This window comes from Ambystoma mexicanum, chromosome 1q (genome assembly GCF_040938575.1).
Source record: "Ambystoma mexicanum isolate Mex_15411 chromosome 1q, UKY_AmexF1_1, whole genome shotgun sequence".
NCBI classification, from domain to species: Eukaryota; Metazoa; Chordata; class Amphibia; order Caudata; family Ambystomatidae; genus Ambystoma; species Ambystoma mexicanum.
In genome coordinates, this window is record NC_090922.1 from 77,302,951 (window position 1) to 77,327,279 (window position 24,329).

Below are 24,329 nucleotides of genomic sequence, written 5' to 3' on the forward strand. Positions count from 1 at the left end.
GGAGCTCAGATAAAATGATACAATATATGATACAAAAGATGTTCCTCTATGAGGACAGCTATATAAAGACTCAAACAATGATAGAAGACTATTGGAGCTCAGATGAAATGATACAATATATACAGCCCAAACTGAGGGGAAGCTAAAGTAGTAACACAAACAGAGTTGCAGTGCCTGAAAACAGGGAAATGGGAAGTAGGGAGAATGTTGGGGTGCTGGGAGAGACCACAACTGTTGGTGTACAGCCAAGTATTCATAGAAAAAGAATGGGTAGAAGGGCTGATGGGATGTAAAGTACAGGTGCTCCTGGCGGTTCCAGTGGAAGTGGTACAGAAAGAGAACAACAAATCTCTTAAGGAATGGGCAGCGAGTGCTAGACTACTCACATGGGTCGAAAATGAGGCAGGCCCTCTGCTAATAATACCACTCGAGAATGCAACACTTTGTTTCCAGAATGATGCTCCAGTAAAGCTTGGGACGAACAAAGGATGCAAGCAAACATCGAAATTACCTGGCAAGAAGGTCGGCACAGCAGTACTAATGGACAACTATTGGGCCTGTAGTTTGTAGTTCCAAGGCATACATGCAACTGCCGCCAGACTGGGGAGGGATATGTTCTCTGATACAGCTAAATACACCAGCCTTGGTAGTTCCCCAGAAAGACATACAAATAGACAGATTCCCCAAGATGGATACACACAAGAGGAAGAGAAGATCAGTGGAATTGACCAGAGTGAACAGAGGAAATTATGTTTCGAGCAAGATGGAAGAAACCCTCAATGCAATACCACAGGCTGTTCAGTAGGACTGAGATGTTCTTCACTTCAGTTGTTCACGGGATCCAAACCAATGTGAACGCCAAGTGGCTCCAGATAATTAGATGAGTAGATAACTAGATGGGAGCTGTTACAGACAGTCCATTCAATGGTTAAAGGGTTCAACGCTATAAAGGAGCTGTGAGACTCATGGCTCTTCAAAATAGATAAGTCTTAGACCTCATCACAGCTATGGAGGGCGGCGTTTGCACAAAGATCGGGCCATCCTGTTGCACTTACTAACCTGCCCACAATGAAGATAATGGGACCCTTACAGAGGATATATTGCAGCGGTCAGACCTGCATGGAAAAATGGAACAAATAACGAATTCAGTGGGAGAAGATGACGATTGGCTGGTGTATAACTTTCCTGGCACCCGTCATGGATGGCCAACGGAATGAAAGTACTCATAGCTGCCCTTGTACTAGTACTATTTGCATTCTGTGTTATTGGAATAGCTACAGCACAGTGCAAGAAGACTACCAAGAAGATAATTGGGATGAAAATATTACTAGATGTGGAAACAAAAACAGACAAGCAAACACAAACCATTGAAGTGTTGCAGTCCTATCTGAAGCACAGTTCCCTTTTTGGCATGACATTCTCTTATCCCCAGATCCCTGCGACTATGTGGGATGTTGGGTGTGGTGCAAATCTGATGGAGGGTGCTGTTATATGAGAGTGCTGTTGTGGATGAACACGTTAAATACCACGACAACCTGAGGGGGGTGGCGAAGGTTTGGACCCCAAAGCTATACTTCAGCAGGGAGGACATTCACAGAGGTGTGGTTGAAATCTCAACCAGATGAGGGGATTGAAGAGAGGCAGATGAATGTGGCCCTCATTGTGCCGGTCACTCCCTCACCTCGACGTTATGGGAATGAAAGCATTCCTGGTCCCCCCTTCCCATAACCACTGTACCTCAGATGCGAGAAACGTTATTCACTCAGACTGCTATACAGACCCTACCCTGATGACATCGTAGAGGAGATAAACTTGCAGACGATGGAGCAATTGGACTGACTGTGGCTGTGCAGGGAGCCAATGTAGTCACAGCTAGGACCAAGACGTAGATGTATTTGACACAAAGGATATACTCATCCATCATGAAGTTGCACGAACAATAGGCCACATTGCACATAGACATGAACGTGCATTGACCCACTATGATATAGGACATATACTCTTTTGCTATGCTGGAACTCAAGACACACGAGAATAAACATGAGGCTTGCACAATGCAGAGCGCAGTTAACATAAGTAGCCATGAAAATCAAGATGAAAGATGCAGCCACATTGAAGTGGATGGAAGGAGGCAGGGAGAGGCCTGACTCGCTGATGCAAAACAAAAGGTGATGGCTGGAAGGTTTGGAATTAATCACAACCTCTGGCGCAGCTCTGGGCAACACTCCAATCGTTCTTTAGCCTGTCAGGCCATTACAGAAGGGGAAAAACCATATGCAAATCAGGCTCGGTCCCACCCCAAAAGGGTCAGTTCAGCCCAAACTGCTAGGTCACATCCCTTCTGCACGAGACCACAAGCATCCCCAGACATGTTTCAGCCTCATTGGGTGTCATCAGTGAGGAGTGGCTTGGGTCTCTAGGCCCAGCAGGCTCGCAGGCTCGGGACCCATGTCTGGGCATACCCGTCCCACTTGGGGTGACTAAAGCAAAACAAAAGGTGATGGCTGGAAGGTTTTGAATTAATCACAACCTCTGGCACAGGTTTGGGCAACCCTCCAAACCATTGTTCTTTAGCCTGCTAAGCCATTACAGAAGGGGAAAAACCATAAGCAAATCAGGCTTGGTCCCACCCCAAAAGGGGCAGTCCAGCTAGGTCACATCCGCTGGGTCACATCCCTTCTGCACGGGACCACAAGGATCCCCAGACATGTTTCAGCCTCATTGGGCATCATCAGTGAGGAGTAGCTTGGGTCTCTATGCCCAGCAGGATCGGGACCCACGTCTGGGCATACCCGTCCCACTCGGGGTGACTAAAGCAAAACAAAAGGTGATGGCTGGAAGGTTTTGAATTAATCACAACATCTGGTGCAGCTCCGGGCAACGCTCCAAACCATCGTGCTTTAGTCTGCCAAGCCATTACAGAAGGGGAGGAAACCATATGCAAATCAGGCTTGGTCCCACCTCAAAAGGGGCAGTCCATCCTGAACTGCTAGGTCACATCCCTTCTGCACAAGGCCACAAGCATCCCCAGACATGTTTCGCCCCATTGGGCGTCATCAGTGAGGAGTAGCTTGGGTCTCTAGGCCCAGCAGGCTCGGGACCCACGTGTCAACCCCGGGGGATAATTCCCGACACTCCTCCTCACCTCCTCCTCACCTGGGTCTTCGATTGAGCTGTCTTGGGTATCGGAATCCTTCTTCTGACGTGGTCTTCCTGATTCCCTTGTCTTCCCTTCTTTCTTTTTGTGTAGGTGGGGACGAGCTCCATCGGAGGCCACCTTGACAGGTATAATAACCAGGTCCAGGGGGCCCCAGAGGATCAAGCCCCCAATCCAGGAAAAAGCCTTTAGGCACAAAGAACCCTGGGCTGTAGCTGGTTCAAATAGAGTGTTTGCCGAGGAGGAACTTGTGAACAAATAGTAGTCTGTCTTCCTAGACAAGTAATCTCTTTCCAAGAGTATTTGCAGAGTAGGAACTGGTGAACAGAAAGTAGTCTGTCTTCTTAGACAGGTAGTCTCTTTCCAAGAAACACAATCAATCCAGAAGGGTGAGTGAACCAACAGATGTAGATGTAGGTTCCATGTTTGTAAGTACTTGAGTACCAGGCAGCTGCTTCCGGAAGGATACTGGATACAGCCGAAGAAAGTAGCGCCGTAAACAAAACAGCAAGAGGGCTTGCTCAATATGGTAAGCGGGTGGATAGAATTGGAGGTAAAAGAGAAAGAGGTTCCGCTATAGAAACGAATAGTGAAACCCTTAGGGGAAGATCGGAAAATACCTCAGAACTAACAAGAAAAGTAGTAGAAAGTAAAAGTAAGAGATGCGAACAGAAAGCAATACAGAGTAGAGCAGAAGCCGTACTAGAGAGGAGGAGCACGGAAGAAAAGAAACTAGCGAAGGTTGCTAAAGCTGAGATCCAAGAAAATAACATGTGAAAAATAGATAGTTGAGGAAACGCTGAAAAGAAAGTCTAGAAAAGAATACAGGATATAAAGTAATCGTAGTATAAATCCCGCGAACAAATACCTGGAGAAGAATAAACACCCAAGCGTGTTGGAAGGCACCAAGGAACGAAGAAAAGTACAAGGAAAGTATCAAGCGAGATGAAACGGGGGAATTGCTGGAAAGCTGATGAGACAGGCACCGGCAGCGCTTCACCAGAAGACGGATACAACGCAAGAAATCACAAACAAAGCACAGTATTATGGGACCAATGGCCATCTTGGAAAGAACTAGACCTTCACAGTGGCACAATGGGCAGCCCTCTTAGGTGAACCTCCACCTCTGCCAGCACTTCCAAGGGCGGTGCATGAGACCACGTCTGGGCATACCCGTCCCACTCGGGATGACTAAAGCAAAACAAAAGCTGATGGCTGGAAGGTTTTAAATTAATTACAACCTCTGGCGCAGCTCTGGGCAACCCTCCAAACAATCGGTCTTCATCGGGCTTTAGCTTGCCATGCCTTTACAGAAGGGGAAAATCCATACGCAAATCAGGATTGGTCCCACCCCAAAAGGGGTTGTCCAGCCAGAATTGATAGACCATATCCCTTCTGCACGAGACCACAAGCATCCCGAGACATGTTTCAGCCTCATTGGCATCACGGCTAGGACCAAGATGTAGATGCATTAGACACAAAGCATATAATCATCCATCAAGAAGGTGCACGGACAACAGGTCTCATTGCACGTAGACATGAAGAACATGCGTTGACCCACTATGATAGAGGACACATACTCTTTTGCTATGCTGGAATTAAACATGAGGCTTGCACAATGCAGAGCGCAGTTAACATAAGTAGCCATAAAAATCAAGATGGAAGACGCAGCCACATTGAAGTGGATGGAAAGCACTGGGAAAGCTTGAGGATGCAGGGAGAGACATGACTTGCTGATTTAGCAGGGAAACATAGAGCAGACTGCTCATGCAGCCGGTGTGCATATTTTTGCCAAGGCTATTAAGGGAGGGAGTGTTTCACATTGGCACCCAAAGGTACAGACAAGGGCAGACATAAGAAACAGTTTTTTTAAATTAGTAAAGAAACAAATATTGCTGGGAGGACGGAGGATCAGAGATGGTAACCTTATTGATATAGACCTTTGGGGCTGTTCTCATCACCTTGAATTCTTGCTCATGGGCTGGAAATCTTCCAAGGCACCAAGGCTGAGAAGATCCTCACTGACCAATCTCTTTTCGCCTCCCGTGCCAGTTCACACTTTGTTGCATCAACCAGTTATAATGCACTAACCTGACCTGCAGAGGTATGTCAGGTTAGTGCATTATAACTGGTCATTTAGGAGGTGGTCGCAGGTGGAGCCAGTAGATAATGTGGAACCAATCAGAACACTAACCCCATATGGATGTTATATGTTGTTTATCCCACTAACCAACCCCAGTCTACCTTAGGTTTTATGGAATAACTTGTCATTTTTGACGTCATAACCCTTTATAAACTGTTGAAAAGCCTGTAACCAGTCAAGAGCATTGGATATCCTGAGATGTCCATTACCGTCCCTGATTTTACAAGATCTTGTTAATAAAGCAGTGGTTTTGTCATATTTCAGGGCTTTGCTTTTTCTTGGGCATGGGGATTTCCCCCTCAACAGACCTCTTGCTTTTACATTGGCGGCTTTCCCACTCCTCCAATAAAGACTCATGTAATGAATCACCTGGTGTCTGAAGTGGGTAAAGTAAATCCCAGTTGCTGGCGTTACACATCAGTTGGCTGGTGCCAAACTCTGATATGCACCCCTTGTTATTAATAACAGCTTTTGGGCTCCCTGCACTTTTATATCAGACTGTATGATGAAAAGCGATGGCTGCGAACTCTCAAAGTGGGAAAAAAAAATACAGAACAGGTTATCATGCCATGTTCTTTCTGGAGAGGGGCTAATGCTACCTTTTTTGAAAAATATTTGCAAGGAACTTGGGGTTGGTCACCCTCAGTTACCTGGGGGAACCCAGACGTGGACTCCCTGCTCACTGTGCTTAGAGAGGCACAGCTCCACCTCACTGATGAGGCCCAACAAGGCTGAAACATGTGCATGGGGTTGCTGTTGGTACTCTTGTACAGAAGGGAACTGCCATAGCATTTCAGTGCTGGACTGCCCATGTGGGCCGGACAAAGACTGATATGCAAATGGTAATTTCCCATCTGTGAAAGGTACAGTGAGCAAAAGGTGATGGCTGCGAACTCTCAGTGTGAAAAAACCACAGAACAGGTTATCATGCCATGTTCTTTTTGGAGAGGGGCGCCTGCTACCTTTTTTGAAAACTTTATGATGAACATAATTGTATTCTGCTAACAGTGTACCTTTATAGAAATGAGACAATGGGGCATGAGAGATAATAGAATGTGTTCGCCAGGTGACAAAGCAAAGGCCATGCCAGCGATTAAAGGTGAGGGGGTGCTCACATACTGCAAAGAAGTCAGTGAGTGGATAACGGACCTGAAGATAAAGAATCACCATTGCTATAATTTTTAATTCATGACGGACTCTACTGAACATCTCAGCATTTTGCTGATGCTCGAGAGCACTGCTGGGGTCGAACAGTATATACTTATGGAAGCCTAAGGAAAAACCTAGCTCCCACAACTAGCTGCAGCATCAATGTGCTACTTTCTTTCCCCTCGTTTTCTTTTGTGGCGTTGGCCTAGGCCTAGATTCCAGACTCTGCAGATCCCTCTACATAGTACATCATTCCAGATTTGCCTGAATTACAAGGGAATACATGTATAGGGTTAGTTGAGTAAACAATATTTTATTAACAGAAGTAAACATCACTGGTGTGGGAGATGACAGCAATTTGGCCCCACTAACGAGATCTGTGCATAATAGAAAACTACATACGTTGAGAATAATCTGTTACCATTTTGGTAAGGTGTGCAGCTGTCTGCTGGCATATGTAAAATGGAAGAGCTTTTGTGTCTTATGCCTCCAGTCACGTCTCCTTGTTCCCATCTTATCGTGTTGCTGTCTCTCCTTCTCCAACAGGAAACCTCATACCACCCCTCCCCCCCTCTCTTTCCTTTTGGTTTTCCTAAATGTTTCGTTTGGTAATTTTAAGGTTTCTGTTTACTAATATGAACACCACCTTCTGTTTTACTTATTTATCGTATTATATCTGTATCCAGTGTTTTTGTTAGTCATAATTTGATACACTCTCATTTATTAGAGTGTATGATTGTATAGCTCAAAGACTTTCCTTTAGTAGCAGACTGAAAGTAAACATTTATTTTTTTAAACCCATTAGGAACTAATTAACCCAAATCACCATTGTCAGGTGCTAGGAATGAATGTCCGGTCTCCTGTAAATAGGAGGGTCCTTCCCCCAGACTCCTGGGATACTCACTCAGACCACAATTTTAGGGAATACGTCAGAAGCATTACTCCAAATAGCCAGGCATGTTTGCATGCAAAGCATGTCCAATAAAATAATCCGCACGGAGCTAGAGTCCATGGAGGAATGCTTAAAAAAAGCATGAAGCATAGCCCAAGTTGCAGCTCTGCAGATTTCATCTAGACAGTGGCGCCCCCAGACATTTTTCATAGGGGTGGCTTGATGGGAATCTTGGGGGTGGCACAGCAAAACAAACACAACCAGCAGGGGGCGAGGGGGGGGGGGGGTAGCGTTTTTGTAAGGGTGGTCGTGGCCCCCCTTGGCCAACCCTTGGTGGCACCTATGCATCTAGAGGGGCATGTTGTCAGAACGCCATTGGCACTGCTTTGCTCCCACAGCATGTGCATGAAGGCCCACCAATGGAGGGGTCCTCTGAATATGGCATGCTTCCAGAATACAGAAGAATATCCAGGAGCTCAATGCAGCCATGGAAGCCTGCTTCCCGCAACATGGGATGCCATAATTAACAGTGTTTTGAAGGCTCTAACATTCTAACCTCATTATATATAAAAGGTAAGCCTTTCTTACTTCGAGAAAATGCAGAGTCCCCACCGCTTCAGAGAACATATTTGGAAAGCTAGAATACCACATCATCTACAATATACCGCACGTTAGAGTATGTAGCCCAGCCCTTGTGAAACCTCAAAAGGACACCTAGAGTCTGTAAATTACTTTTTGTCAGGAACAAATCCCATCAGCACTCTCTTTCTTATAAAAATGGGTTCTACAAATCTCTCAAACATTATACATAAAATCTCACCATGATCTATTCAAACAATTTTTATTATAAATACACATTTTAAATAAATAGAAAACCAGTACAAAACTTGAACAATTCATCTCAGTGCAAAATGCATTAAAGTGCTGCAAGATACCATAAAGTGCATAATGCATGAAAGGGCAAAAGATAAAGTGCAACCGTATTTCAATGAACTGTATGAGGATGTAGTATCTAGGTCACCCACTATCCGGATATGTATCCAACAATTCATTTCTCATGGTCATCTAATAATTAATCATGCTCAAACACTCTAGCATTTATGAATTGTAAATGGTAGAGCTTAGAGTACTACATAAACCACTAGAAGTCAAAATCCCCTATAGGATGGAACAACACGTCACACATTTGACGTCGATATGCAGGTGCAAAACCACATCATTTGCCATTTTTCTGCAGAAAGGATAGTTTACCACATTGCTTCAGTGAAAGACAATATAGTCATACCTAGTCAAAAGGGTGTCGAGTTTGCTTATTGTTCTTGCCAATGTGATTGCAACCAACAATACTGTATTCCATGTCAGTAGCTTTACATCTCAAGTGGCAACAGGCTCAGGGGGCATGTGTTCCACTACTGCCAGCACACCATTTAAGACTCTGGAAAGGTGAAGTATTCCCACGGGATGTGACAGCATCAGCAGTCAGTCAAAACACCATATGATCATAAGGTTTTTCAAATAGAAACACTCTTTTTCCAGAAGTGCCTAGAATCAACTCATGTTACCAATTTGGACTTGCATGACTCTATCCGTGTTCTTGCGTCCACCATGTGGCAAGTGAGAGAGAGGACAAGGATTATGACAGTGGGTTGCAATCAAGCTACATTGACCAATGGCAACATCTCAGCAATTTACTTTGACATCACAGTCTTGTCAATTACTTACAGTCACTTTTAAAATACTAATTTAGGGTATAGTCTCTCCAACCTAGGTGTCAATTAACTGGTTTCTCAAGTGCCAAACTGACCCCAGGGAAAGAAAGAGGATGCGATGCAGAACTTGACTCCGCTGATGAGACTGTAGATACTGCCTCTGTGGTAGCAGATGTGATGACTATAGACATGTGAAGCAGAACTGAGTAACAAATTCTGTTCGACCACATTCATGTTATGACTGCTAACCAAAGTATTGCTTCTTCCCGAATTTCTGTATGACTTAGTGGAACAGGGGGTGAGAAGGAAAAGCATAAGCGACTATCCCTAACCATTTCCATAGAAAGGCATCTCAACCTCAATACGGGCTTTTGGCCATCCGTCAAGAGTAAAGGCTGCATTTATAGTGTTCATATGTCGCAAAGAGGTCTATCAAAAGTATTCCCGATCTTCTGAAGATAGAATCCACAACTTGGTCGTGGAGCCGCCACAAGTTCGAGGCACAAATCAATCTGCTTTGCAGTTTCAATACCTGCAAGGTTTTATCCTGTAATGGACATCCCATGGCTTAGTACACAGTTCCATTGAGAGTGAACATATTTGTGGGGAATTGCTTTAACTTTGGTTGCTTTCGTAGAACACTGCAGTTCCTGTGAAAATCAGAACGTTCTTGCACTTAATTAATGGAAGCAATGATTTTAGGGATTAGAAGATTGCCATAAACTAAGGAATATTGATGTGCGGTGGCCTATCATGTTGTAACCTCAGGTTGTGAACCTGAAGGGGATCCAGGAGTGGACCACCAGAAATGGAAGCAGATAGTACAAATCATGTACCCCTTAAGAGATCTTAGGAATAACTTGTATGGGGACCACAGAGGGATATGCCGATAAGCGTGTTTCAATTTATGGTGTACAACAGTTCCCTTAATAAAGAGGAAAAGGGATCTGCTGCATGGTGACCATCTTGGAGAGCTTCTCTGGAATGCACTGGTTGAGCCCGCCGAGGTTGGATTCGTGAAAGAAATTGTAGGGTTGCGTACCACTTAAAAAGGAGTGTAGATAGGATCTTTTTGTGTTGCAGAAATGAGGATCGCTGCCATCAAGCTCTGCACGCATCACTTGGTATATGAGGGTAGATGAAGGAGGGAAAGAATTGAGAGGGACTCTATTCTTGTTGGCTATTATTGATAGGTCCCCGTATCCTGAGTAATGCTCCACCAGGCCAGTAGGTTCAAAGTGGCATCCATGCCTCATCAAGGGGAGGTCTTTACAGATCACAGGGGGGAGTCAGTCTTTTTCTAGCAGAGAAGGAGGCTCCTCTGCCTATGAATCTCTTGCCTAGTGTCGACACACACGAGATAAATGAATGACAGACTCCAAGAATAAAGTTAACAAATATTTTATGAAGTAAGCTTAGAGGTTCTCAGGTTTGGCTTTCTGAATTCTGACTGGGTATTAACAAACCATTGTAGTAAGGATGAGCTTTCTCAGCGGGATCAGGGGATTCTATACACTATCTCTCAGGTTGCAGCATCTTCAAAACAAAGAGTTCATGATGGGAATTTGAACACATAATGAGATATTATTACAACACAGGATTCATTCAGTTCGCTCTTGTACTCAGTATCCCAGCAAGCAGTGTTTCCACAACAAGGTAATCGTTCCTTTTCCTATAGCAATTTCAACTGAAAATTCCAGCACAAGCTGCGTTTTTATGAATTTGGCAGGTTGCTATCCTCGCTTACTGTCACGGTTCCCAGCATTCTGCTCTTCAGTGCCACTCTGGTAGGTCTGTGGGTGTCTTCCTGCTGGTCCTTGCTTGAAGCTAATGCTAGCTCTCTTATCCAGCAGAGGGAAGGGGAGCAGTGCATGGATCTTTTGTTCTTGCAGAATTTCGATGTTGATGAACTTGTGTGGTTCTTCTCATGCCCCAATTCCATTACAAAGCCTCCAGTTCTTTGCTGGGGGGTGAGGGGGATCTATACTTTCCTTAACCTAAAGTGAGTAGCAACACCATAAAACACGCCTATCTTTTCTCCCAGGTGTGAGAAACCTGAAGGTACTCTCACATCTACTCCCCAGGGATCTTCTGTTCAGGTAGCCATGGAAGGGCCATCACTTTTGGATCCCAACCCTGGGGGTGGACTAGCGAGGAAGGATCACTTGGGCAAAGGGTCCTTGGAGATTGGGTAGAGGGTGCCCGAGAGTAAGACATGGTATCCCCCATTTTCTAACGGTGACTTATCTTACCCTCCCTCAGCCTTTGTAGGATATTGCTGCCCATATCCTACCAACACAAAATGCTTCAGAAACCCCACAAACATTACCAGTACCCTGATCCCTTCATGTGTCTCTCCAAAACACGGGTCATATAAGCCATAGGTCTGCAACCTGCAGTTCTCCAGATGTTTTGGTCTACGACTCCTATGCACCCTCCCCATTTACTATGCTGACTAGGGCAGATGGCAGTTGTAGTCCAAAACATCTGGAGAGCAAAGGTTTCAAAACTCTTCTCTAAACCATTACCCACTTTGTCCCTCTCTAACCTCCTTTTCACCTCTCCATTTCCTCCACAGATGAGGTCTGGATACCCCTCCCCCTGCTGTATGCACAATATAAAGGCCACCGAACAAGCCTCTGAGTTGTGAAATTACTACAATGTTAATTGGGTGCATTATACATATTCTAAAACATAGCACACTTGGACAGTGTTAGATAGAGAGGGAATTTCAGGCCAATCTTTCCATTGGCACGAATGTTATGTTGTTTTGTTACTAGAACAACTTCCTGAATGCATATCCTAAAATAATCCCTGATTTTTTCTGATGTCCTGGCCCCTGTGAGTAGGCCTTAAAGAGAAAATCACCAGTCTCAAGAAACAGTGAGGCTTCCATCACATCACTCGCAATGGAATTTTTATTGTTGCGTGCTGTCATAAATAGTCTGAAACTGCGGCACAAGGCATAGGTACTGCCAGGTTCCCACCAATGGCAGAGTTGATGGGGTGTCCCATCCATCAGTTATGGGGAATGGGAATCGAGGTCATCAGCCCTAAATGGCCAAGAGTGCTCAAGAGGATATCTATCTGAGAACCTCAGAGAAGCCTCTGGTTCTCATCATGCCTCTGCGATAGTTAGAATGCAGTTGTCCCGTACTCTATCCACAGAGAACTAGAGGAAAGGCTACTGTAAGTGTTTTAGACAATATGACCAAAAACGGTTGTTTTTCTCATATGCCGTCAATGCTATAAAGCTGTAGTCTTCTCCCCACAAAATGTGTTGGATCCCTTAACTGCAGAGTCAGAACTGTGCTCTGATGCACTCTTCTCAGGCAGTACAAATGTCTAGACGAGTAGAAAAGCCCTGCCAGACCACAGTATTAAGCCTGGGATGAGACCCTCGAACGCCCACAGCAGTGGCCTTGAATTGAGTCTGAACTACAAGTCCTTATCCAGCCTTGGAAGAATTAGTGGTAGAATCTCCTACTAGGCTGTCAGGAGAAGTCTCTGAGAAAAATCTTCAATAGGTCTCAGAGAGCCTTTCGAAGACTAAATTCCAGCTGTGGTATCCGAGGAACCACTGGAGTAACGTTGAAGGTACCTTAGAGAAAGCTCTGTGGTGGACACTACTTAGGAATGCAGCCAGAATGACCAGCATGGAAGAAATGTCCATAAGCAAAAAACTACTGGGGACAACGTGAACAGAAGAAAATAGAATTACTCACCTTCTCTTTGTTAGCTACTATTGCCTTGAAGAGCAATGGTGCCCTCGTGTTACATTAAGACCTGTTCCTGAGAGTCTAAACTAAAATAGAATCACAGAGGGCAAAACCTGACCAATGACGTCAGGGTCTGAGGTACTGCAGACATCAATTATCTGGGTCAAGGACCGCTTCAGTATTACTTACAGTAGAACTGCTGAGACACAAAGAGCTAAAAATGACTAGCGAGAAAGCCAGTGGCCCGGAGGGAAAAAAGAGTCCCCATACGCTTGCAGTCTGCACAGCGTGTACTAGGATGCCTGGGTCACAAAAGGTCCCACACAAAAGCATGCCGTGCTGTGTGCTGGGCTTCCGGGTAAATGCTCTGCAGAGCACAGAAGGAACCAGGAACTCGGTAGTTGGAGGCCAGAGCTCTGAGGAGGTAAGTGGGGGTGGGAGCAGTGGGAAGGGGACGGAGGGTGCCGCGCACAAAAGGTTGCACCTGTGTAATTGCAACCTTTTGTGTGTGGACTATAGACATAGGAGCAAGACAAAACCCCTCAAAAAACAATTTAAATTGAAACACATTTGAAGTGGACACCAGCTTTACTCATCGGTCCAAGCTGAGTTGGGGCTGGAGAATGGAGGCGTGGCGCATATCTGAGGGGTCTAGAGAAGGGGAAACAGGACATGCCAGCAATACAAAATCAACATGAAGGATTAAACAGAAACGTGAAGGGAGAACTTTCTCCACCCATTCCTATCAACCCCACCCACGCTACCTACTAGCGAGTCACAGTAAACATGCAATATAATTAACTTTATGGCACCTACCGGTTTAAGTGGTGGCCGAGACCTTATGAAATCCAAAATGAGTTCATGAGCATCTTTCTTCACTTTTGGCGGGATGTCACCATCCACCTGTGAAGCGAGAGTGTAGAGGGGAGCAAGAGGCGAGACAGCAAGTACAGCAAGGGATGGAGGGGAAAAGCGAGAGGAAACAGACAGAAATCCCCAGATGGAGAAGGAGGGAAAAGGAAGCAGAATGTCGAAGTGCGAAGAGGATGTGGGTTCATATATAGAGAACAAGAATAGGGCGTTGCAGAAGAAAGGGATGGCATGGAGTTAAGAAAGAGCAAAGAGATTGTGGGCATGATGGGGAGTGGCCATGGCAGGAGGAGAAACAAAGAAAGGGGGAGAAACGGGGAGATGAAATTATGGTTAACAAGGTGTGTTATGTTCATCCACGATTGATATGTAAACTCCATCAAATAAAATACTCAGCAGTTGCGTATGCGCATGATGTGAGAGAACGAGGGTCGCGTGAGAGCTGCAACAGAGATACCGTAATCTAGGCAAATAACTCTGCGTCAGTGACTTCAGTGGAAAACAGAATTATAAAACATTCCTCCTTTCACTCATCCAGGTGCCTTATCGCCTTATTCCCTCAATGGCTTGTCTCACTCCCGGTGCCCCAGCTCTCTCCTCCTCTCCATGTTTCATTGTGTCTCTCCCGGATTCCAGTTGCCACCTCAATCCGGGCGCCTTGCTCTTTTTGTCTCTACATCTTTATTCTGCTTCACTTCTGAGGAAACAAGGTGTAACGCAGTGGTGGAAATGGAAGAAATTTGGTGGGGGATCCCATAACACAAGGGCTGGGGTGGGGGAGGAGTTTGGGGGCGGGGGCGCTGCACAATGGGGCGTGGCCTGAGGGGGTGTGGCTCGTAGTGTGCATCCAGCAATGTTGGAATACGTAAAAATAAATAATAAAAAAACGCCCACAGCGTGAAGGGAATCAGTTGTACATGTGTAGTGAGCATTGTGCATTACACACCAGTGCCAAAGCCGCGGTAAAAGGCGATGCTGCCGTTGCGGGCATTTTTTTTTTATAAAGTATTCCAGCGCGGTTCATGGTCTTGGGCAGCTTACTTTGGCCAGATCCCGAGATCCGGCTCCATTTCTGGTGCCGGATCTCGGATCTGCCGAGAGCCGGCCCAATGACCAGCACTGGTGTAACGCCTTATGCGCACTTTATGCTACGAGCCGCAGCTGGTGGCATCTGGCATTTTGCATGCTGTATTTTTCCTGCTCAAATGTCTGTGTTCTGGCACAATCTTTAAGCATGGAATGGACAAAACCTCATCCACGGTAAACCAGAAAAATCATACGTGTTTACCACTCCAGGTAAATGATTGCAGCATTTGTGTTAGTAAAATACCATTCGATCCCACCTGGGATACATCTCTGTATCCTTGTATGGTTTTTACTTTGAGTGTGGATTGTTAATAGTATGTCTGATGTGTTTCACTGTTAATTAATTAGGTTAGAAGTCCTAAAAAATGAGCTGGGGAACTCATTGCGTAAGAAATGCCCAATGGCATTAAGGGAAGTGGCATACGTGATTTCAAAGGAGGAAACATGAGATTAAGACAAGGCATGTTTGCCTGTCCGTTTTACTAAATGGGCTCCCTTTATTGAACTTTAGAAGAAATCAATTTTTCGTTTAGGAACTCTCAGAGGGAGGAGTGATCAAGAACCGACCGGCCAAAGTAGTAAACATTCTCCCCAAAGATGAATACATTTGTTGGCAGACCCTTCAGAAATCAGGACACATGGAAAACAACCCTGGAGAGCAAAGTATTCAACATAATCTTTACCGATTAACACTAGAGCTTCCCAACATATGTGCTACAAATATGCAAATGACCCTCAAGAAATCGCTGAAGTGCAATACCTGGTGGCGGTCTTATATATTTTTAGATGTTTGCATGCACGCCTGGAGTAGAGTAACATAGAGGAGGCCACCAACCAACTAGCAGAGCGTAAGTTGCCATGGTGTCCCCTCTGAGGATGCACAGTTCACATATATGTAGTGAGGTGTGAGCATGTGAATGCCTGCCCACAGACTCTTAGATCCTGCTGCAGGGTAGCTCCTAATTAATGAGACAGAGGGCCCCATGATGTGTTTCGTGGTATATCAGTGATTAATCTGGCAATTTATTGCCAAACTCGTTTACCTTTACTTCTACTCAGTGCCGTGGCAGTGCTACGCGATTCAGAGTGGTGGTATGGCGGTGCAAATCCCCATTTCTGTAGTCCATAATGACTCCATGGGGATTTCTGCGGGATTTACTATGAGCAATAATACTGTGTGGTAAATTCAGCCATTTTTGAAGATAAAGTGTAGGATTTACCTCCAACATTTTGCTGCAGGCGAATCCCCAACTTTACATCCAACTCAGAATTCAGCAGCGCAGTAAAAGTGGTGATAATTCTGCTACCACCAAAAAAGTGGCAATAACTGAATTACTATCACTTTTTTTTACTACACTGCCAAACTCATAATAAGGCACAGCGTTTTTTCATTTTGGGTAGCCTTTACCCCATCACTCATTTTAGAACCAGATCTTGCTACTCTATCATATTCCCTCTATCACGTTTGCCCTGTGCAACCGCAACCTGCTACTCTCATTTCTTCTCCTTTGGCTTCCATCCCTAATTCCTTCCCTTAGCCTACTATTTAGACGGTAATAATAATAACAATAATAATAATAACATAATACACATTTTAAAAGAAAACGGATATTCTGGTCTAGTAGGACTGTTGCTAAATTGAATGATACATTATTCACCAAAACCTATAGAACTGCTGGAAACATAGAGGCTAGCATCATGAATTTCCAACATTTCATGAATCTTACCAACTCGGTAAGCCAGTTAATAATGTCCAGGTTACCAAAGGCGACCTGTAAAAGATGTATTTGTCACCATAGGTTTGACAGAGATATTACTCACATTAAGAGACGTCTGCATATTAAGTTAAGGGCAATCAAATTAGATCAGCTTTTGACTACTTTTGAGAAATATTCTAATTCGAGGCTTCTGAAACAATAGTACATGAATTGGGTGAAGTGGTGTCAAATTAACTCAGATATTTGGGATAGCCAATTTATGTTGACTATTGTTAGAAATTTCAATTCGCAAGAATTTTGCAAAAATGTTAATTCTATAATTATGAGCAACATCCATTAAACATCAGCCTTGGATAATGTTATTTCGGGCTGAACATGGAAAGATTATTTAGTAGGTAAATTTGGTCATCCAAAAGGGTGCAGCCAATGTACGATTTTAAAGTCACTGGGTACATGGTATGGCTCTTTTTCCAGGTGGGATATTGAGGATAAAATTAAGAAATGTAGACAGCCCAATGCTATGGGTCTGGATGGAATTCCAAATATAGCTTTAAAAGGAAATCCTGTATTGTCATCTAATATCTTCGATGATCTTTTCTATAACATTTCACTCGATTATGAATTGCCATTGTCCTGGCATGCGTTTTATATAGTGCAAATATACAAAAAGGGGGATCGCACAGACCTGACTAATTACCGACCAATTGCCTACCTGGTTATAACGTCTTAGATTTTAGCATGTCTGCTTTTAGATGATTTACTAATCTGGGCTAAGTCTATGGGTCGCCCTTTGAAATTTCAAACAGACTTTTGTAAAAACTATGGTACATCTTTGAATGGCCTCATCATCAATTTGTTACGGAATCATGCAGGGCCAAAAACCAGCCACCTCTATGTATGGCATCTGTGGACCTCTCCTTTACCTTGAATGTGTGGACCAAATAAGGTTGTGAAATAAGCTATACGAGTGGGGGATTACCAGTGGGTTATTCAGAATGTTGATTCTCCTTCACCCAAAAACGACCATCCAGGTGTGATGGAACGGTCTAGGAACTATCGGCTCAAGTATTACAACGTTTGAAGGCTTGAGGCAAGGCTGTGTGCTCAACCTTAGTCTGTGAAATCTTTATTTGCCCAACCTTCCTCATATTTTGTCAAAGTTCATCCTCCTCGAAACTGGGTCATGTACATTTTCCGGTTTTATTATTTGCTGATGATATTATTTTATTTGATAATACTCAAATTGCCTTGGCTCATCTACTTAACGGTTTTAATCTTTATTTAAAGGAAAATCATTTGAAATTGAATACATCGAAATTGACGGTCTTAGTTATCACGTCTTCTAGGGTTAAAAGAAATTGACATTTTCATTGGTTCATAGATGGTAATAAATGTGGTAGATAGTATTACTTACCTGGCATACCTTATTACCACAAAAAGTGGTCCATCAAACTTATTTCTAGAATCAGGACAAAGGTTGCACCCGTATTAGCCCAGATGAGAAAGATCTATTTCAAGTTTTGTACATTTTCCCTGATACATTTAAAGAATTATTATTATTATTATTATTATTATGGTAAGGAATTACCCCTTCATGGTTTAGAGATGTTTGAATTGAACTAAAAAAGTTGTTTGTTCTGGAGGGAAAATGTTGGAAAAGATTATTAGGTTTACCAATTTCTCTGCCTTGCATTATAAATAAACATGAAGTGCACTTACAATCATGGCAAATGCATGTTTTATAGAATAAGTTGAAATTATTTGGAAAAGTTCTGGTCACTCCATCAGACTCTTTTTTTTAGATCTAAATATTTGAATGAAATCTAAACCATCTATTGTTTTTAATAATTTATTTATTGACTGTGAACACATTTTAATTGATCTGCATTTACAAAAAAATGCTTTTATTGAGAATCCAGGCACATTAAAGAAAAAGATGAGGTTAATTGAATGGTGTAGTGTGAGCAACCTGAAGGTGTCTCACCCGCTAGTTCCCAGAGATCTGTCATCCAGGTGGCCAGGACACGGCCATTGCTATTGGATTCAGTTCCTGGGGGTGGACCTGTGGGGAGGATCACTTGGATGAGGGGCCTTCGGGGAGTGGAACTGGGACACTGAAAGTTGAGACGCACCACAGCCGCTTACCCGAAATGTCCAAACGGAACGGCCAGGCAGAGTCAGGCAATTGACAATAGCCACACACACACCTGACAGCCCTTTACCTTACGCCATGGCAGTTCAAAAAGAGAAGAAAGGCGCTCAAAGAACGACAAGGAGGGAAGTGCCCTTGCCCTTTATAACTCAGACCCGTGAAGCCTCTGAAAAAGGAAACATAAGACTTGGATTTGCAGCTGACGTGTGGCGTAACAGATGCCAATGGTGCATGGAGGCCTCCCGCATTGATAGCACAGACGGGAGGGCACGCTGGCTACTGTGGTACCGTCCTTGACTCCAGAAGCAAGACAAGCCAACGGGTTCAGCACAGCCGGTGAGTCGGAGAGAGCTGATAGCAAACCGAACTGTGTTGAGCCCAAAGTTGCTATCGGCAACATTATATGAACGCAAGGAACTTGTGAACAAAGAACTTGTGTGTGTTTGAGGTTTTGGGACAGCCCAGAGAAGGGCCAGCTGCAGAGTGTTCAGGCCCCGGAGGAGTGCTCTTTCGAAGGACTCTTGCTGGCCCCTTTTGTTTTGTGTTGAAACTACAAGTACCAGAATGCCCTAGGAAAGGGCGGCGTGAGGTGTCAGAGTGGTCCTGCAAGGGTCACGTCACATCCCTTGTACAATCGAAAGTCTCTGACCAATTGCCAAGAGAAAGCTAGGAGAAGGGAAACCACGCTGTCCGATGAGATGAAGCAAAACATGAACTGTGTTAGAAATTCATGAACTGTGTTAAAGATGCAAAACAAAAAGGGGATGGCAGGAAGGTTATGAATTAATCATAACCACGGGCACAGCTCTGGGCAACCCTCCAGACCATCGTTTTTAAGCCTGCCAAGGCATTACAGAAGGGGAAAAACCATATGCAAATCAGGCCTGGTCCTACCCCAAAAGGGGCAGTCCTGCCCAAACTGCTAGGTCACATTCCTTCTGCACAAGACCACAAGCATCCCCAGACATGTTTCAGCCTTGTTGGGCGTCATCAGTGAGGAGTAGCTTGGGTCTCTAGGCCCGGCAGAATTGGCGATAGTTTTTTTCAGTATAGGCCCTTTTTATTTGACAAGACACCACTAGGACTGCCGTATTATTTAATGGTCGTAGTTTGCTCCCATATTAGATTTAGGTTTAGAATAGGTGTTTTTCTCACCCATTATACAATTTAATAAACACCCTTGAGCTGTGATCACTTGTGTCTGTCTTTACTGTTGCCACCATGAGTTCCTTACAGTACGGACCAAGATAACCTTTCCAAATACAAATTATTCCATGATTTTAGTCTAGCACATAGTGAATTTAATGTACTGCCAAGTTATTTAATTAGATTTCCTTGCCCCTCTTTTCAAACCATATTTATGAGATTCAGATAAAAATTTGCCTGGATGCCTGGATGCAGAACACTTTAAACTAGGTAAAGATATGCTTTCATTGGAAACGTTAAAACATGTACTGATTGGCTGCAGAGCAACTATTAATGCATGTAGTAGATTTCTTTGTAGATTTGTTCATTCAAAGTAGTGTTTATCTCGCAATGAGTTTTGGATAATATTATTGAATGGCCACCAAAAATCTCTAGTTTTAGCATTGGTGCAATGTCGCGCTTCCTTTCATGTTGCATTGGGAGAACATTTTAATAATTCTTAATGTTGTAACATATGGTTGGTGATTATCAGTTTGATCTTTTTTCTGAAGAATACTGAATTTCCTTCTCTTTGTAAAATATGTGTGAAAGTTTGAATAAACTATATACACAATAAAACAAATCATAACTTTTATTTTTAGATACCACTTGCCATTGCAGTTTTGCCTGTTCAATAGTGGTGCACTGAGCAGTCATTGCTACCACTCAAATCCATTTTACTTTTATCATAAATCTCGGAAGGGTGAAAGCTTGGCCCGCATTCAAACACATGCAGGTGTCACTCAATTCTCTGCATACCTTCACAAGTCTATCTCCATACAGTGTGCACCTGCCCCATGGGATACGTCTTCTTTATGGTCATTAGTAAATGTTTTCACATGTGTTACACCCTCCGCTTGCGCCCACCCACCCTCTAACTGCGCCCATCTTAGAAAATGCTACAATGAAAATGAGAGCTTGTTCTGTGTTCCTTTTTCTGTTCTAACTACCATCAATACCCAGAGTGGAACATTGGATTCCTCTCGGCCAGTAAGGAACTTCTCTTCGGTATGGCAACACTCCGGATGGCCCAGAGGAATCCATCTTTCTCTCTGGGGCCAGTCCGCTTTCACCTGTCCCTCCCTAAGCTCACGTTTGCTGGCTCCATCATCTGCTCCTTCCTCCCTTGGCTCCTGCTGTCCCTCAGACTTCCCTCCAGCTCCCTGGGGGCACAGCCTCCATGCCGCAGAAAGGAAGAACATGCTTCACTCTCTAGCCCACCACACAATTATGGTTTCCAGCCAAGGAATTGAGGTCTGATCTTCCTATCCACACAAAGGAGGGAGGCGGTAGCTGGGTGAGCTGGGAGAAAGCAGGCAGGTGGTGGGCTCCACACTTTGCTGCCTGGCACCCAGACCAGTGACCAGGTGCTAATAGCCCGTTGCTTGGAACTGCTAGGCAATATGTATTCTTATGAGACCATAGCCCTTCTTACGTGCATTTGTGTCATGATGCCTACCCCCGGAGCACCAGGCCAGGCCCAGCACCCCCGGAAGCAGGCATCATGCCCTCGGGTAAAAGCCCAGCGGCCCCTTATAGGGGCTCTTTGGACTCAGTCCTGGCGCCTTTGGCGCCAGGCTCGTGTTGGACATCAGTCCTGGCGCCATAGGCGCCAGGCTCATAAAGGGAGGTGTTTTGTGCACTTACCTAATGCAGACCATGCTGCACGCTTCAGGCCTCCCTGAGACCTGAAAGGGACTATTTTTTCATAGGGACTATTTTTTCACTCGGGCGTGGCCAGGGAAGGATACATACCTAGTTGGGGAAGGATACATACCTGGGACTTCTTTGGAAGCTATTTAAGCCACGCTCAGACAGCAGCTCATGCTTCGCGTTGTTCTGCTTCCTGCAGCTTAACGCTCACCGTGTCTGCTCCTGCTCCTGGACTCCAGCCACGCTCGCCTCGAACCTGGAAGACCTGCAAGGAAGGAAGAGAAGAGAAAGGTGAAAACCAAGGACTATTTCAAACTTCTTACCTGCATCCGGAATCTTCTCGCCAGCATCCCTGAAGAAAGACTTCCATTTAAAAGCATCGCGTTGCTCGCTGCAGCGCCACGCTTCACTCACCTGTCCTCGAGACATCTCCCGGCTCCATCGCGGCTGTCAGCATCGGACGCCACATCTCTGCACCTAGGGGAGAGAGGAAGAAACAAAAGGTGAGCAGAAGGAACACAGAAGGAAAGCCTGATTAACAGCCATAATACTTACCGGCTTTTCTTCCACATTTCGGGTCGGCGCCGCCCCGTTGGCAGGTACCGTACCCCGGCCCCTATGGGGAAAGGACAAGAGACATTTCTGGGGAATGATAAGGACATTTAGAGGGATCGCCCTCATCAGTACTCACCTCGGCAGTTTAACCCCTCGACGCATTGCCTTCATTCTGCACCTGAAATAAAGGACAGATCACAGGTTAGAAAGACAACATAAAGGGGGCCTCACTTGAACTTTGGACTTTCATACTTACGGCGCATCGCTCAGGAAAGTCAAGTGGATTTTGCCAGCGCCATTCTGAAAACCAGTGAAGTAACTGGACGAACACGCGCCCCTGCACCAGAAGCAGGATAGAGAGTTCATCCTTCCAAACCATAAGGTGAGCTTAAACCGGGGTTTGGAGGAAGTTAGAGAGGAACGAAGGGGGAAGGGGGAAATGGGGGAGCTAGCACACTATTCTGCAGACTGTTAATCCCCTTTCTCATCTGCAGAAGGATATTCCTACGGGCCAGGCAAGCACGATTCGGAGGGTCCTGTCCAATCGGTGTTCCGGGTCCTGCGCATCATGCTAGAAGAGGCCACAGCAATCCAGACTAGACCAGCGCCCCCGTGGGAACCAGGTGAGCGTTACAGAACGCAAAGCCTTCCTACAAATTCCCACCCAGGCGCTATGGAAACTTCCGAAACTGACCAGTTGGCCCAATTACTGGGGGAATTACGGGCCGAAGTACACGCCGCTCATCAAGAGACTAGTGCCCTCAGGAGGGAAGTGATTGTAATAAAGGATAGAGCTGATGACCTGGCTAGACAGCTTTTGCAAGGTCAAGCTGGGCAAACTCCTTTACCCGGTTCCGGGGGGAACCCCGCTCCTGTGGTTTCCAGTAACCCGGTGCAGATTAATCTACTTGGAAACATGCCGCTGGCCCCACCTGAACGCTTTGCTGGGGACCCCAAACGATTCGCCGTATTCATGAATCAGTGTCGTTTGCACTTCCTATGCAGACCTGGGGCCTTCCCTAATGATCAGACCAAGGTAGCCTTTGTGTTGTCATATCTCAGCGGCTGTGCTGCCGATTGGTCAGTCCCACTGGTAACTCAAGATGACCCGATTCTTCGTGATTTTCAAGGATTTCAAACAAGCATGGAAAGGTTATTTGCTCAACACTCCTAGGGACAGGCTCTGGATGACGAACTTCTATCTCTGCGACAGGGCAATCAAGACCTTCTATCCTACATTGCAACCTTCAATAGACTAATTGTGGAAAATGGTTGGCCAGAGGATAAAAGAATCACGTTATTCTATCGAGGTCTACGCGGAGAACTTAAAGATGTCCTGGCACAAGTTGTGAATCCGCCAATGAATGCACTGAATATATAGACTTAGTGGTCCAATTGGATCACAGGCTGCAAAACAGAAAAGCAGATCGGTCCAAGTTTGAAACCCGGGTGTTGGCCAAGACCTACGCTAACCCCAAGGGGGCTGATGCCTCGGAGCCTATGCAAATCGGAGGTGTTAAAGGACCCCTAACTCAAAAAGAACGGGAAAGAAGACAACAGATGCAATTATGCCTTTATTGTGGGTCCTCTGGACACTTTCTATGAGATTGCCCGGTTAAGCCGCCCAAGAAGGTGGTAGGAGCCGCTGATAAAATCCATGGAAACTCTGTATCGGGAAACGACCACGCCCGGCAAGCGTAGGGGTCCACTTGCCGAGCTTGAAAACGAACTCTCAGAACTCGCATTTCATTGTGCCAATGGTCCTCGTAGATCCAGAACAGCCTAAACGGTTGCATGCTATAAAGGCCTACATCGATAGCGGGGCTATAGGAAACTATGTGGATCGAGAATTGGTCTCTAGGATAAACCTCCCTCTGCGTCCTAAAACCAACAAAGATGTCATCACCACAGTAGATGGAACCGAAATTGCCTCTGGACCGGTAACACATTCCACAGCTGAGGTGACACTTGTAGGTCCGGATGGCCATCGGGAGGCAGTTGTGTTTGATGTAATCAAGGCTCCACAGTTTCAGCTTATTCTCGGAATCCCTTGGTTAGAGACACATAATCCTCGAATTGATTGGCGAGCAAAGAGAATAACCTTCCCAGATTGTGCACAAACCTGCTACCCAGAAAATCCAAAGATTAATCTAGCATCAGTAACCTCTGTCCCCGTGCAACTACCTCCAGAGTACCAAGACTTTCAGGACGTCTTCCAAAAGGAACAGGCCAACACGTTACCTCCCCACAGATCGTACGATTGCCAAATCGATCTGGTGCCCGGTGCACAACCCCCTTGTAGCAGGATTTACGCCCTTACTGAACCAGAGAATCTGCATTT

The 24,329-nt window shown here is 45.1% G+C and overlaps 1 protein-coding gene across 3 annotated transcripts in view; it reads right to left on the minus strand.

Moving 5' to 3' along the window:
* Window positions 1-24,329, minus strand: part of SPIRE2 (spire type actin nucleation factor 2) — a 468,191-nt gene that overhangs the window by 124,827 nt on the left and 319,035 nt on the right. For all 3 annotated transcript variants that reach the window (XM_069635566.1, XM_069635565.1, XM_069635564.1), the window contains one exon: window positions 13,586-13,672. In XM_069635566.1, the coding sequence (XP_069491667.1) occupies window positions 13,586-13,672 (87 nt within the window). The remainder of the gene's footprint in view (window positions 1-13,585; window positions 13,673-24,329) is intronic.